This window comes from Cydia fagiglandana, chromosome 6, assembly GCF_963556715.1.
Source record: "Cydia fagiglandana chromosome 6, ilCydFagi1.1, whole genome shotgun sequence".
NCBI lineage: Eukaryota > Metazoa > Arthropoda > Insecta > Lepidoptera > Tortricidae > Cydia > Cydia fagiglandana.
The window spans coordinates 15,777,893-15,794,124 of NC_085937.1; the positions used below are offsets into that span (position 1 = coordinate 15,777,893).

Genomic DNA, 16,232 nt, shown 5'->3' on the forward strand with positions numbered 1-16,232 from the left:
AACTTAATAAAAGAATACCAACAGTACTTTTCAATTAACAACAACACGTCGCTCAGACACAGTCAGAAAGGAAGAACTTGGCTACTTCTGCTCTACCGACCTTCTTAAGTAGAGTATGTATACAAACCCTACAAACGCAACAGATATAAGCGACAAAAGAGCTTATAGACTATTAACCGTAGTAGAAAATGAAACTACCAACTTGTCTAAACTTATTGTAACCTCTCGACAGACTGGTGATGGTGTGAACGACGCCCCCGCCCTGAAGAAGGCCGAGATCGGTATCGCCATGGGCTCCGGCACCGCCGTCGCCAAGTCCGCCGCCGAGATGGTGCTGGCTGACGACAACTTCTCATCCATCGTCGCCGCTGTTGAGGAAGGTATGTTCACAGCAAATCTGGAACCTTTTTTAGGGTTCCGTACCCAAAGGGTAAAACGGGACCCTATTACTAAGACTCTGCTGTTCGTCCGTCCGTCCGTCTGTCACCAGGCTGTATCTCACGAACCGTGATAGCTAGACAGTTGAAATTTTCACAGATGATGTATTTCTGTTGCCGCTATAACAAAAAATACTAAAAACAGAATAAAATGAAGATTTAAGTGGGGCTCCCATACAGCAAACGTGATTTATGACCAAAGTTAAGCAACGTCGGGCGTGGTCAGTACTTGAATGGGTGACCGTTTTTTTTTGCATTATGGTACGGAACCCTTCGTGCGCAAGTCCGACTCGCACTTGCCCGGTTTTTTTATGTTGGGGAAATGCGTTTACGCATGCCACCTGGTCCGGGTTAACCAGGGAGGATAACGGACTAACCAGTGGAGGACTACCGTTTAAAATCACTAACGAATTCCGACTCCTCCTTAGATGAGGTGCCGCAGGGTCGCTATCAGCATTCGACTGCGAAACCTGTATGAGTCCATAGTTACTTAAATGTTGTCATAAATTATTGTTGAATTTCCTAAAAACATATATGTTTATTGGCGAAGTTAGACTAATTGTAAATCAGCCTTTTTTTTTGTAATTATTATGAAACAGAAGTAGAAAGCAATCTTGCACGCTTGATGTTCCATTTTCACGCTACCCACTATTTAATAAGATCACAAAGCCTCTTTTTAACTTGAAATTGTCACTTCTCGCAAATAAATAAATAGGGGCTCCAATGCTGCCCCCTACAGTTCATGAACATTCGCTATTCACGGAAGTTTATACTTGAGCAATATACTATACAATTGTGCCAATTTTGGTTAACACTTTCGGTGCCAGGCGCCCCATTTCTTCGCAGCAGATTTTTAAAATAAAAACTCTATTTTGTACTACAAAAACGATTCATCCTGTCCATAGGCCGTGCCATCTACAACAACATGAAACAGTTCATCCGCTACCTGATCTCATCCAACATTGGTGAAGTGGTGTCCATCTTCCTGACGGCCGCGCTGGGCCTGCCCGAGGCTCTGATCCCCGTGCAGCTGCTGTGGGTCAACCTGGTCACTGACGGTCTGCCCGCCACGGCCCTCGGCTTCAACCCCCCTGACCTCGACATCATGGACAAGCCCCCCCGCAAGGCTGATGAGGGTCTCATCTCTGGCTGGCTGTTCTTCAGGTAACGTGAAAAATACACACATGTGATACACAGTTTGAGATTATGTCACAGAGCTGAAATAGTTATTTGTTTTACAAGGGGGCAAAGTTGTTGTTTAACCACTCGTGTTAATATTGATACCCGAGCAAGCGAAAGATTCCAAAATTGAATCTTGAGTGTTGCGAGAGTTTCAAAGCACGAGGGTTAAACAAAATTTGCCCCCGAGTGAAACACAAAATATTTCACCACACCAACCCAAAGAAAATATTCAATGTAAAATATCAAACAAAATCAAACCAAATTTAATCAAAGTAATGTTATTCAATATTTATCATTATTTAAAAGTAAATTCTACCAGCAAACATAAGAAAACATCTAAAAATTTGCATTTGATTACTTTGCCTCACATGTGAATAAAATGCAACTTTGCTATCAGTTATTGAAGCGAGTAAGCCTTTCCGAGCTGGTGTGGTGAAAAGAATTCAAAAGGGGCGAACTCTCATGATTCACGAGTGCGAATGATGCGTTAGAAGCTGTTGTTTGATATTAGTTGATACATGTATACATCAGGGTGACTCAACTGTATCATTGATTGCGATTATCTATTGCTAATCATTATTGTAACACTCGTGTTTTAACTTAAGCTTTTAAAACTGCGCATACCTTATCTGTAACATCTACATCTGCTAAAGTTTATCACACCCTTTGCCTTCACAACGATTATGGAAAAAGTATCCCAGTCCCAGACTCCAGTATGAAACAAACAAATGTCTGAATCGTATTTAAATTATCGTGTCCTACTTTTTCGTGTGTTTCATAGCTGGGAGTCTCAACCACACAACACTTGGCTATTAATTTTTTTCGAGGAATCTATTCTATCCAGACGCAACCATAAAGCCATAAAGCCAATCTCAACTCAAAATAATCGTAAAGTAATTCGCCAGTAACTGGCCGCCCTAAACTAAAAATTTATTTTATTCACCTACAAACAGAATTCATTTTAGTATAAAGTTTCAATAACTGTAACGGTACCGTTTACAACAGTCCTCTAAAACATGTGAATTTTAAAGGTACATGGCTATCGGTGGGTACGTCGGTGCCGCGACCGTGGGCGCCGCGTCGTGGTGGTTCATGTACTCGCCGTACGGCCCGCAGATGACCTACTGGCAGCTCACCCACCACCTGCAGTGCCTCGGCGGCGGTGACGACTGGAAGGTAACCTTTACATTCAACCCTTTCACCGCTATAGACGTCAACTATCGCGCGCGTCCAATACATTCGTAAATTCCGACAAGGTTTTGCCGACGCGCCGCACACGAAACGCGTGGCGTCCAAATTGTTAAGAAAACTCAAAGAGAGTTTTCTCTATAACTAGGGTAAACTTACAGTAGGTTAACGTAGCTTGTTTGGTTCAACAAATATTATTCAAAATAAAAACGCATATATTGAAAATTAATATTCATTCATTCATTCATTTATTCCTTTATAAAACATAGTTTTACATGTCAATTACAGTATTTCATATTTACAACTATTTACATCGATATTACATAACATATAACACATCATTTATATATTTAATATTTGATAACACGTACAACACTGTTATCTTACACAGCATGCAGATTACAATTTGTAGTTGCAAATAAAGTTTTGATAGATAAATGTGTAAACAAACATCTTTTAGTCATTAGGGGAAATTTTCTTGCATTAAAAATACTAAATTTGAAGTAGATCTTACCATCTTTAGGTGAATTATATGATTTTACTTCATTACTTCTAAAATTATAACCTTCTATCCCATTCTTGCAGCAGTATAGCTGGCCTTAAATAACAACAATATATTGAAGTGCCATTAGTTATGATACTTATGATATTTGTCAATATTATATCAAGAAAAATATCCAATTTTCGTATTGGATAAAAAACTAAATCTGTAAATGAGTGGACACCACTAACGTTGCACGTTAATTCCCAGGGCGTCGACTGCAAGATCTTCACTGACCCTCACCCTATGACCATGGCGCTGTCCGTGCTGGTGACCATCGAGATGCTGAACGCCATGAACTCGCTGTCGGAGAACCAGTCGCTGGTCACCATGCCGCCCTGGTCCAACCTGTGGCTGGTCGGCTCCATGGCTCTCTCCTTCACGCTCCACTTCGTCATTCTCTACGTCGAGGTCCTCTCGGTGAGTCGCGTCTACAACTTGCCTACTAACAACTATATAATTATAACATAATATTGGACAAATGGTCAAGTTATCATTTAGAGACACTTTAAGTTGGCATAAAGTGGTTGACCAATCTACAAAGTTTTCCCAAAAAATCCAAATATACATAATTATATCAATTAATCCTTGGTAAACTAAGCTTTGATGATTAATTTGAAGACAAGTCACTTTTCCCGAAAGTGCAATGTAATTTGAACCTTAAATCGGAAAGCTAAAGTTGAAATTCATGTGGTCGATAAATCGTACCATGCCTGGAAAAAGGTTGCGACTTAAGATAAATGAACGCATAAAGAAAACACCTACTTCTACAGATTTAGTGAAAGTTTACACAGATTCATATCTTTACCGTATCAGAAAAATAATACGATCATGTGCAACTGCATAATATACATGTAAGATCTATTAACCTTTTGAACGCCAAACGGCGCATCCATTTGCCGTACCACTGACGCCACGAGGGTAAAATTTAGTTTTGTGAATAAATAATGCCAACCTAAAAGTGGGGTATTTTTCAGTGGATTTTCATCAAAAAACGATCGACGTCAAATGCCGTCTTTGGCGTCGTTGTCACGATTTTGCGTTGGCGTCAATTGCCGTTTGTGGCGTTCAAAAGGTTAACTCTCCAAAAATGTTTGATAGTCGTATTTGAGTGACCAGAGCCAGATTTATTTCACGTGTCTAGAGATGAATCATTTCACCCATTCATAATATGTACTTCGTTTTACTCCTTCCTAATTTAAATCACGCACAGACCCCTACGTATTGCCACCTGTACAATCGGTATCAGCCAGGATGAACTGGTTCACCGAATGTGCATGTAAGTCACGCTAACCGTTTGTTGTGGCCGCGTATCGCAGGCCGTGTTCCAGGTGACGCCGCTGTCCATCGACGAGTGGCTGACGGTGATGAAGTTCTCGATACCGGTGGTGCTGCTGGACGAGGTGCTCAAGTTCGTCGCGCGCAAGATCTCCGACGGTGAGCGCAACTGGCTCGACGGCATGCAGTGGATTGTGCTCATGTGGGCCGTCTTCTTCGGCCTCATAATCTACGGCCCTCTATAGGCCGCGTGTGCCCCCCGTGATCCGTGCCCCGTGCCCCCCGTGCACACGTAACCTCCCGATCGACTGGAAACACGCGCCACCCACTTATACCGCGCATTTTTTCTATCCGACCCTTTTGGGCCCCGGCTGACACTAGTCAATCTGTGACCAGCTTACGCTGGGCATATTTCGAACTGTTTTTTTTTTTCTTAAAACTTAACAGCCACGAGTTGATTTGTGGTTTTAGACTGCCCTCACTTAGTACTTAGTTATTTGTATAGATTTTGAACAGTTTTGTATTATAAAAGTGGGTAGCGCGCGGATTCCTACTGTGGAACCCTCGGACACTGAGCTCGGCTCACCACAGTACCTAACAGTTTGAATGCTAATCCCAGCACCGAGTGGAGTGACCAGTGCACGGTGTCGGAGACGGACGAGGCGGACATTGTAGTGTCGGTGCCCGTGTAGTATACACGTGCACGAGCCGTGTGTACACGTGCAGCCTGCCGGCGGGCGCCCGAGCGGAGCGTTAGCGTTATGTGCGAGACAATAACTAGTTTGGAGCTCATATACGAGGAACCATTATACTTTCCTCCCCGCGTGAAGTGGCTGTGAACACCTTCATTGTAATAACAACACCAAATACCTATTGGTTTACTGATTTAAAAATATGAGTTAGTATTTTAGCATTTTAATGTATGATTATGATCTTTGTGCTGTGTAAGGAAGCTCCTTTTTGAAAATATCTCAGCTCGCACGCGGCTCAGTACCTTGTCCCTGTGGACTGCTGACATAATTATATTCAACTTTACTATAATATAGTAATGTGCATTGTTAGCCTAGTGTAAATTATTGTAAGTGTAGGGTTAGGGTCGTGGTAACACTACGTGCTCAGGGGAAGTATATTCGTGCAAGGAACTCTCTCTGTCCTGTCACCTTTTTGCTCGCTTGTTAACATTTATTAATGCATTTCTTTATTCTTACTTCAGATTGTATTCCAGAACGCATTTTGCCGCTGATTTTGTAACCATTATATTAACATGAATGTTTTGATCTGTATGTTTAACCAACCACTGACATTTATTTCAAATGATAATTTGTGATAACTTATTTTCTTTTTTGAAATACAAATGACACGAGAGCAATATTTAACTTAAATACCACGTTGTGAATACTTACCTAGATTTCTTCAGTGTTAATGTATTTCAAGTTCCATAAATATGATAGTTATTACAAATTAATATTGGACGAGTCTAAAAGCAATATAGTTGATGTATGTACGAACGTTTGATGCTAAGGTTTTATTTGGTACTTTATACTTAACGTTTATACAATGAATTAATTTAAGTTTTCTAATAACTAATTTGATTTTTAGCGAGACATAATACTATTTTAAGTTTCAAATCCATCCCAGAAAATCAAAATTTGTTATGGTACAAGGTCCGTACGTACATAAGTATACATTATATACTAGTGTATTTAATCCCGCATGTGTACATTGCATGGTATCTATACGAATTAAACGAGTGCAGTTTGGTGTGAAGTTAACTATGTTATTTATTACTGTTATTGAAATATTTCAACACTATTTATGAGGTAAGAGACCGACAACCAATATTGAATTTAATGAACATTCTGTCTGTACACTGCACAATGACTGAAGGCATGCCCCGTGTGCCCCAATCTCCTCCAACTTTACAGTTACACAAATTAATTACTTATTTAAAATGTACAGTCGTTTATACATATTTTACATTGATTAAAAATTGTCGAGAATTAAACTTTGAATTATTTTCCCTGTGTTGTGACACCCCATGCACTACACTATCCCAGTAGCGATATTTGTACCTGTGTGTTATTAAAAACTCAAATGGTGAGGAATGGAAACTCCTGTGTCAGACCCTGCTTCACAGCCCCTGTCTATATGGACCTTGAGTGTTCCAAAGACCCATGTGTTTAGTAATCAGAGCGCTTTAGGCTCCCTAATTTGTTTGAACTCATTTTCGATGAAATAATTCGGCATTTTGATGATATTTTTGATTGTCTGGTGGAGGTTGCTGACTATTACCGAAAAATCCAGGAATATCGTCAAAATGTAAAGACACTTCAAAAATCAAAAGAAATCAGTCGTGATTTTGACCCACCAACACTCATAACATCACTACAAATAACCTGTGTTGTGTTATCCGTCTAACACTGATTGTACTAAAAGTTTTGCAAGCTTGTGGAAATTGCTTATTGGCTACATTTTTTTCAAAATTTCAATTTGACTTTATTTTGTTATTTGGCAAATCAATTAAAATATTTAAACAATGAAGGAAATCGTGAGCAAAGAGACCATTTTATTATTGCTATATTTAAATGATCAACAGCTATAACGAGCTTTGTTTTAACTTCCCTGTTCTTCATTGTTCTTTATTCCAAGTTTTGACAAGTATACTGAAGCTGTTTTTTTATTAAAATTTACCAAAATTTAATTATTCTACCCATGGCTCAAGGAATATGTGATAATTCGGTCAAATTGTGTTTTTTGAAAAACTAATTATAGCCAGCATTCTATGAATGTAGTATGATACCTTTGGGTATGGTGCTTTACGCACACTAGCGTCCCTCCCCCTCCCCCTGACGCAACCCCCCCTTTTAGCTTGAAATATGTCCCGGTTGAGAGTGTTTTTTGTTTTTTGGGGAAAGTATACAATATAGGAAAAAAGTGTCAATGAAAGAAATGTTCCCTATTAAATTCTTAACAAAAAAGGTTATATTCATTTTTTTGATACGACGCACCATATTGATGTTTTAGCTAGATGAACTTCGACAAAATTTAACCGTTGAAAAACTTGTTGAAGTTCAATATAACATAGTACGTGACAGTACTGAAAGAAATCTTCACGAAGAATAAGCTTGCAAGCTTATTCTCCGTATTAGTTTTATTTCAGTACTATCACCTACTAACTTATACTGAATTTCAACAAGTTAATACATGTGTGAGTGTGAGAGTGTGAGTCTTACCAAAAAGTTGTATATAACCTTTTTTGTTTAAAATTTATTAAGGATTATTACCTTGACACTTTTTTCCTAACTCTAATACTTTTCTCAAAAATAAAAAAAAACCGTAAACCGGGACATATTTCAAGCTAAAAGGGGGGGTTGCGTCAGGGGGAGGGGGAGGGACGCTAGTGTGCGTAAAGCACCATACCCAAAGGTATCATACTACATTCATTGAATGCTGGCTATAATTTGTTTTTCTTGCCCATACATTAGAACATAATTTAACCGAATCATGAGATGTGATGTAATTTATATGAGTTCACAATACATAGTAGACATGGTTCCTGGGGCCAAATGAGGGTAGTTGCAAAACTTTTACAGCGCGCGGCTGCCCGGCCCGGTGCCGCGGGTCAGCCGCGCGTCCTTTGTTGTCCCGTGTCGTATGCACCCCGCATGCACTAACGTCGTGTTGTCTGCCCCCAGCCCAGCCACACGTGAAGGTGCAGTAAGCGCCACACTCCGCCGCAGCGCCTGCACGCACAAATCCATGAACACTCATTGTTTGATGTGATCCCGCAGTGAAACTACACATTTAAGTTAAATTCGACACGGTTGTGATCTCTGCATAAAATATTAAGTCGAGTGAGTTGGCCGCCGCACCCGTCCGAGCGCACACTAACGCTAACATTGTTTTGCAGCGAACGAGCAAGTCATTGACAAGTGGTAAACGCCACCGATTCGTAGTTCCTCACCCGCTTCTCTCTGCCACTTCTACCGCTCTCGTCTCCCGTTGTAATAACCGATTGGCTTTTAGATGTGTATAAGTGAAAGTCGCGTAGCGTTGTCACTCTGGCCGGCGACCAGGTCTGAGTAGGGACAGGACGCAGGACGGGCGGCAGCGGCGGGCGCGGACGGCGGCGCGGGCGCTACTTCACGCCCGCTACGATCTACTTCATCAGAGAGGACTTATGTTGTTCATAATGTGTATATACTATACAGTATGCTTAGGAGGTTTATTCAATTTGTTAAATTACGTCGTTCTATTATTAAAGACTACATGGTGCCCGTCGACAACAACAGTGCGATAGACAATGTGTACTTAAGTTGACAGCATTCTCATTATTAATTTATTGTTATATTTTTATTATCTTTTAACCTAGTTTGCTTATCTAGAGCTAAGTCTATGTTCGTCTATTAGTGCTGAAGCATCGACGAGCAATATGATGTCTGGGAAGGATATACATGTCCAGTGTTTGATGGACGTAATCAAGTCCAAAAATTTAAACATACCTGTACATTTTAATGTATTATTGTTTTGTACAATAAATCGTTATAAAACCACCTTTGTTTTATTTGGTAACCGACCCTTGCATACTGTGACATAATAATTGGGTATCCTATGTAAATCATCTATAATGTGGGTAGTTACTCCGCTGGTTTCGCTTACCGAACTGGATTTTGGCCACCGTTACTAGATGTCGCTAGCGTGGACGAGTCCTCTTATCGATCTCCCACTCCCAGTTTTCTGCGATAAGAGCGCGAAGTTACCCACAGATTCATTGATTGTCAGACGATATTAGTACATTATTGTCGAGGCTCGGAAGTAGCTACTTGCAGGCTGAGGATTCGTTTTAAACGGACGACCTTGGGAGTCCGTTTAATTGAATCCGAAGCTAGCAAGTAGCCTTCCAGCCGAGTCATATATAGTGCTTTTCTCAAAAATGGTGCAATAAACATAAATATCATAGAAACATTTTACAAAAGCAACGTTCTTACGTATATATTTTCACAGAGAAAAGCCCTTGCCGCCTTTTTATTTTTTAATAAAAAAAATTGAAGTGTATTTTTCTGCCAAAAATACGCCAACCTATTTGAGACAACTAAATAGTCGCGGTACTAATCATCTGTTTGGCTGTTTAATGGGCCTGTGCCTTCATTTGATATGGCCATTTGAACTTTTAAAAAGTTTGGAACTCGACAAATAATGGAATTTGTATGCAACATTGCAGTCCCAAAATCGAGACTGCAATGTTTTTAACTTTTTAATTTTTGACTGACCATAAACTCCGCGCTTCGCGACCAATTTTTTAGACGGCAAAGTCGACTTTGCCGTCCATTTTTGAGAAAAATCTATTGACGAACAGAGTAAGCGCGCAATGTATGGAGCCGCACAGCACCATCAATACAACAATTATAAGGGCTCATTTAGAAGATGCGAGAACTCGCATGCGAGTTTCATTATATTGCGGGTTTTGATCGGTAGGTTGAATTGCTCGTAACCAACAGTCCGCAATGTAGCTAAAATCGTATGCGATTGAATTTGAAATAATTGATGAGAAGTTCTTAGTACAAAAATCTGTAAAAGACTTGTAAGTCTAGGTAGGTAAAGGAAAAAATCCTTAAGTCCTAAGTCATCATATCAGTGGAGCTCTTTAACTCTCCAATCAATTAGAAAATATAATGTTATTGATTGTTCTGTTTTAAAGGCAAATACCGTAAGGAACCACACACGAGCGCTTTATCAATGACACAAATGGGTATACATGTATTAATTCATACGATGGTGGTGGTGCTTTTTATCAAGCGTTGTAAGATTTTCGACTTTACGCCTTGGTAGGGTGGTGACCAAAGAATGACTGACTCTAGCACACCAATTTTGTTAGTAAAAAAAGCAGCAATTTTAAAAAATGTAGCCGCGAACAGTTGACTCTCCATAGAAAATATGAATTTCGCGCCTTTTTGTAGTAAAATATTTTATACATGGTGACTGTCCTAGCCGGTCGCGCGAGCCACGAGACGAGCCACGAGACGCGCCGCGAGCCGCTTGAGCTTCCTTTTATTTCTGACACTGTTATTTAGCAAAAAATAATCCCTATGATGAAGCCTTTTGATCGGTATGATAAAAGCTACAGGATGTTTTTTTTCTCGTGTAGAGGGTTCGATTCCCGGTTCAAACATGTAATTATTTAAAATCTATGAATGCAGTTTAAATCGTTTTTTTAATTAAAATAATGTCTTCTTTCAGTAAAATGTTCCATCTACAATATTCAGGGTACTTTCCCTCCATGTGGCATAGCCGTGGGACGCCCTGTAGAAGAAATCTCTTTGTGTTACGGCTATTAGGCCCCATACACACGAGAGCTTTTTCAACGCGCGTTAAAAAAGCGCTTTAATCTATCCGCACTCTAAATTCGATTTAACGACCAAGGATTAAAGTCAACGCCATCGTGTGAATAAATTATAAATACACATCCATTTGTGTGAGATTTGTGTCATTCAAAAGCCCCCTCCACACTCGTGCGTTCGCAGACAGCGAAATCGACTCCACACTCGCGTTCGCGGCTTCGCCCGCGATTCACGCGCATAGTCTGGAGCGGGCTAAACGCTTTTTTAACGCGAGTTGAAAAAACTCTCGTGTAAATGAAGCCTTAGAAGAAATTTAAGTTTGGTAATGTTGGCACTTGCCTCATAAACAAGTGAATATTGTGATTCTTATCTTGTTACCTGTGGATTTCTGGGTTTTCCTTTCACATCTGTCTGTCTGTCTGTCAAATCAAACGTTCAAAAAGTAAGCGTTCGATTTATAGAAAATCATTGTGGCTTGTGACTGGTGCGATCCATTGTTTAGATCTGAATGAAAACTATAGTTTATGAAGAATAAGTACTAGTAGTGTAATATAATTAATATGGAATAACGCCCTTCTCACGAAATGGAACCATCAAGGTTGGTATAGTAGATTCAAAACTTGTTTTACTTGGAAGTTGATTCCATGACGCTTTAAATACTGCTTCTTTCAACTGCACGTCTTATATTTTTTACAGAGAAGCGTGCGAGTTGCCGACAGAAATGGCAAAGTTAGATATTATGGAGGTAGACGAGGATAGCTTGCGGGAAACGCAAGTATCTGCGGCACGTGTGCTGCGTAAGAGAAAATCGCTTACTCCAGAACTAAGCAAGCCGTCTAACAGACGCGTGAGTATGAGGCCACGCAAACACCACATAATGACAGAGAATGCAAACCCCAAACAAATAGAGGCCCTTTATCTCAACAAAAAAGTGAAAACATTATCACAAACATTAGAAACAATATACGAGGATCCAAAGCCAAATAATGAGACTGAAACTTTTATTGGAGGGAGAAAGGTGAAAAGACTGCTAACATTCCAGCTTGGGAACCAGTATACCAAGGATAAAATAAAGAAGCGCAGAGCTAAAATCAAAAAGTTATTGGGAAACAGAGCATTTTTAAACAGGAAGAAGATACCAATGAAAGTATTTTTAGAGACTATTAATAGCTTGGAGTTAGATGAAGTACAAACAGAATCAATGATTACTAATAAAACTACAGATAAGGTGTAATTAGGCAGGTCACATAGAACAAGCCGCCTAGAGAGGAAATTACTGTGCAAAGCACATTGGTTAGCCTCAATGCCATGGGTAAGGCACATCTCCTCTAACCAAGCTGCTTCATGCAGCAATTTCCTTGCAAGGCTGCTTGCTCAGTCAGTAAGTGGCTATTAATTTAATTAATAATTATGTTACCTATGGTATCATCCCAATATCCCATCAATCTATTCTTAATGTGAAAGTTCAACATTGTAATTCAAGAATTTGCCATTAAATGTGTTATGAAGATTATTCTTTGTTTTAGCTGTAACCAAATAAAAATAAATAATAGTACTAATAGTACTAGGTACAGAAGACCACTCTTTGTTAGATACTCGAATAAAACGCGTCTGTTACGATCAGGACAGATATGGCCGCAAGGTGGCGACAGCGCCTCATGCGTCTTGGCTAGCCACCAAAATTGGTGTAGAATGGATGTACTTGTAGCTACCTGTTGCAAAGCGAAGAAGTCAGAGCGAGCCACGCCTGCTGTTACTATGGGCCAATACAGACAGACTGCAACCTGACTGCAATTTGTATGGGAACTGCAGACCAGCAGCATCATTGGTGTGCAGTTCCCATACAAGTTGCAGTTGTCTGTACTGGCCATAAGTCAACTTAAGTACTGATTTTGATCTGGCGCACATATAGTAGCTGATTTCGATGGCTATAGCACTATCGATTAAACCTGTCAGGTGCTGCCACTGCTCACAATTTAGAGTATTTAACACGAACCGTAAAATTCAGCTGCTTTATAAAGCAGTATTAGTTTTTCACATATTAAAATCTATGCATACAAGCACACTACCAATTTTAACCATATAGTTAGATTTATCAGTAACAAATAATTACAGCAATTTAATAAATTAAACAATTTATTTGAGATTCCTTAAAACCAATACTGTAAAATTATCACCATTTACTTAGTTAATTTTTAACATAACATGAGGATGATGTTTCTAGGCAATTATCATATGTCTTCAAAAGTGTAGATGAGTGATCATCCTCTGGGTTTACACAGACGCAGCGAGGTTGTTGACCCCCAGGGCTGTAGAGCTGGCGTGGCAGACCAGCCCAATCTCTTGAGATGCCACCGCTGTAGAAAGAAACAGTATACTTAGTGGTATTTTAAGAGCAGGGGCTAAATGTATTACTCAGTGTAAGTTTTGCATACCATGTGTGGCAGAACATGCATTCATGTAACCCATCTACTGACATGACAAATTGTACCATCTGTATAATGGTCTAGCAAAATAAATGATTCTGATTCTGAACCAAAAGGGGTCATGATGTAGATGTAGTGTAGGGACGCCCGGCCGGAAGCAGGCGGGCTGTCGATTGTGTACCGCCATGGGGCCATGGTCTAAATTTATAGATATGTTACTGATAGTTAGGTGTGCAACAACAAAAACAATATTATATACAAGATTAGCAAGAACAAGATGTAACACCATCTCATTCCTACACATAACTGCATTCTGTAAGCAACTAACAAACAATGATAGTACCTCGTCTTTGTACACCACACCCGAGTGCCTTCACTGGAGGTCCACTCCATGTTGCATGGCGGAATCTTGCCCTCCTGCTTCTTAGCTATCTCCTTCTCTATTGTGCACTCATCTATTTTGCCATCAAATAATTTCGAATATTCTGTTTTTCTTCCCTGTTCATCATAAAATCTGCCAATCAGTAAACCTGCAAAGATATTGGACTAGAGCACTTGGAATGAAATCCAAAAAAAAAAAAAACATTTTTATGCAGACACAATTTATCTAAAATCTAGATCATGCACAGTTTACAAAATAAAATTACCTATTTACAGTGGTTATGGGGAAAGTCTCAACTGTAGATGAGATCCTAATTTATAATGTTGTTTTAAATTTATATTACAGAGAAAGCTTATTGTGGAGTCTAGCTTTGAATCAGTATCAAATTATATTTCATAAATAGTACAAGATGTGTCTAACAAGCAATTTTTCTATAAAAAAAATATATGTTGCCTATGCTACATTTAATTACTAAGAAAAAATATAATAAGATTGCTAGAGTCTGGCTAGCCAAAAATTGTTGACAGATATTTCGTTGTTGTATCACCAATTGTCTATGATTTAAAAAAAAGCTAAAAGTCAGTTGTAAATTTATGTCATTCATTCAAATTGTTTGCGGTTTATAAGGGGTTTATTTTAAATAATATTAATAATTTCTGTACCGAGTGAGGTTTGCAAACTATTATTTAAGCTCGTAAATAATTACGACAATGTGCGATGTCGACGTGTAGCGTTGTATAACGAAAAACTGCAATGTTTACAAGTCCTAACCAAATGTAAACAAATTAGGAGGTTGGTGCTCTATAAATATTTTGATACTTTAAGTACTAGTTCTAACATTTGCCTATTACTTTGATTAAGTAAGTGAATTTATTAATGCCTGAATCTCATAAACAGGACAAGTGTATAAAGAAACGGAAAAGCTAAAAGTTCTGAAAAATATCTATAAAATCTAAATATTGCAACGTAAACATAAGTGTTTTCGTTGACTGTACTTTAAATAGTGGTAGAAATTATGTGAGCTGACTTTGAGTGCACGTAAGCGTTTATTTAACTTATTTCCTTAGGTACCTTACTTGTGCACAGAAAATCAAAAATGTTGTCTAGTATCAAAACTATAATTCCTACTAAACAAAGTGTGACCAGCCAAAGATTTTTTGAATTTCCCGCCAAACATTTGTGTAAAATTTCAGTAGCCAGACTCTACTAACCTACAGATGTATATTTTTCTTTTAAGGTATTCTTCCAGTTGATCAAGTTGAACAACTCATTACAGGACAGAGTTAGCACATTGTCCTTGTCTTCACTCTCATCTTGAAAGTCTCCTGTTATAAAAGCTCGAGAGCCATCCTTCCCTAAAACAATAAAAAGATTATTCAGTTTTTATTAAAATGGTATTCAGAAAAATGTACCAAAACCACAGAATAAATAATAGTACTAGGTACAGAAAACTCACCCTCTAACAAAACACATCTGTCACCATCAGCACAGATATGGCCACTATAGCTAGATATGGTGGCGACAGCGCCACGCGCGGCTTATGGCAAACCCAAAATTGGGGTAGACCGGATGTACTTTTAGCTACCTGTAGCAAAGCGACCAAATCGCGGAGTGAGCCACGCCTCCCAAAACTTACAATTTATCATAGCAACTAGGAACAACATACAAAATTATGTCTCATATTTGAATTTAAACTGTGCACATATCAGATTTAGTAAGTGCCGCGACACAAGAAAAGAAACATAAATTCACCTGAATGATCGGACTGAATGGAAAGGATTCCTTAACAACCTTTTGTATCATAAGTTGGATACCATCACTCATACCACTGTTTAAAATTGTACAGCTGAATATTATAATATAGAAACTGGACCAAAATGTAACTATTTATACAGGTTTTCAAGTAAATACAAATAACCTTACCCACAAAGTAATGATATGGTGCATCGCTGCTGTAATGCCTTTTGCCCTCCGTCACATCGTAAACAACACCCATTAAAGCCAAATACAGTTTATCTTTTTTTAATCCCTTATATTCTGCTAATTGTGAAGGCGAGAATATACCTTCAATATTATTCTCATGTCGTAAAAGTAAACTTTTACAACTTTCAAACAATTCCTCCAAACGAGTTCTAAAGAAAACACTTGCTGTAAGTACAATTACCGTAAACAAAACTGTTTTTTTACCAAACATTGTTCTAATGTATTTTTATTTATATACAATTTATCACAGATACGTATTTTACCGGTAAATAATTAATTAGAATTTAAATTGCAAACATTTTGAACTTTCGGTTTGTGATTTGTGATGTGGTAAGGTCAATGACCGAGAGGACAGTGACAGATACTGGATCAATATTTATAGCCATAACAGACTACCTACCGCACCGCACTGAGACCTTGTGCGCTGCACCCATATTTTTTTAGCAGCGATAAAGCCAAGTACTCACAGTCAGGAGC

General features: G+C 38.9%; 3 protein-coding genes across 9 annotated transcripts in view; 2 read left to right on the forward strand and 1 right to left on the reverse strand.

Moving 5' to 3' along the window:
• LOC134665299 (calcium-transporting ATPase sarcoplasmic/endoplasmic reticulum type) overlaps window positions 1–9,179 on the forward strand; it is a 31,912-nt gene extending 22,733 nt beyond the window's left edge. For 3 of the 5 annotated variants that reach the window (XM_063522199.1, XM_063522200.1, XM_063522202.1), the window contains exons 7-11: window positions 233–380; window positions 1,343–1,601; window positions 2,651–2,795; window positions 3,559–3,768; window positions 4,668–6,631. In XM_063522199.1, the coding sequence (XP_063378269.1) occupies window positions 233–380; window positions 1,343–1,601; window positions 2,651–2,795; window positions 3,559–3,768; window positions 4,668–4,871 (966 nt within the window). In that variant the 3' untranslated portion in view covers window positions 4,872–6,631. Of the gene's footprint in view, window positions 1–232; window positions 381–1,342; window positions 1,602–2,650; window positions 2,796–3,558; window positions 3,769–4,667; window positions 6,632–8,321; window positions 8,435–8,536 lie in introns of those variants that run through there. The other 2 variants (XM_063522203.1, XM_063522204.1) reach the window with 2 other exon arrangements.
• A 2,187-nt stretch (window positions 9,180–11,366) lies between these two features.
• LOC134665601 (uncharacterized) lies at window positions 11,367–12,477 on the forward strand. The gene is made up of 2 exons (XM_063522566.1): window positions 11,367–11,562; window positions 11,661–12,477. Exons 1-2 carry the CDS (start codon window positions 11,549–11,551, stop codon window positions 12,196–12,198), a joined length of 552 nt encoding a protein of 183 aa, XP_063378636.1. The 5' UTR covers window positions 11,367–11,548; the 3' UTR covers window positions 12,199–12,477.
• Window positions 12,478–13,082: 605 nt separating this feature from the next.
• Window positions 13,083–16,108, reverse strand: LOC134665603 (neuferricin homolog). 3 transcript variants are annotated; one of them, XM_063522567.1, is made up of 4 exons: window positions 15,691–16,108; window positions 14,988–15,122; window positions 13,734–13,936; window positions 13,083–13,321 (listed from the first exon to the last, which is right to left on the reverse strand). In XM_063522567.1, the coding sequence occupies exons 1-4, from the start codon at window positions 15,964–15,966 to the stop codon at window positions 13,153–13,155; spliced, it is 783 nt and encodes a 260-aa protein (XP_063378637.1). In that variant the 5' UTR covers window positions 15,967–16,108; the 3' UTR covers window positions 13,083–13,152. The 3 variants fall into 3 exon arrangements, with proteins under 3 accessions (XP_063378637.1, XP_063378639.1, XP_063378638.1); XM_063522569.1 differs by having other exon boundaries at window positions 13,734–13,920; window positions 14,984–15,127; window positions 15,696–16,107; XM_063522568.1 differs by having other exon boundaries at window positions 13,734–13,920; window positions 14,984–15,122; window positions 15,691–16,106.
• Between the last annotated feature and the right edge of the window lie 124 nt (window positions 16,109–16,232).

Excerpts from the sequence above, each read along its gene's own strand:
- LOC134665603 (XM_063522567.1), bottom strand. The coding sequence starts at position 15,966 with ATGTTTGGTAAAAAAACAGTTTTGTTTACGGTAATTGTACTTACAGCA. Across the intron at positions 13,937-14,987 it reads TAAAAGAAAAATATACATCT|TCCAATATCTTTGCAGGTTT; the intron begins GTAGGTTAGTAG and ends CAAGTGCTCTAG. Across the intron at positions 13,322-13,733 it reads GTGTGGTGTACAAAGACGAG|CGGTGGCATCTCAAGAGATT; the intron begins GTACTATCATTG and ends TTCTTTCTACAG.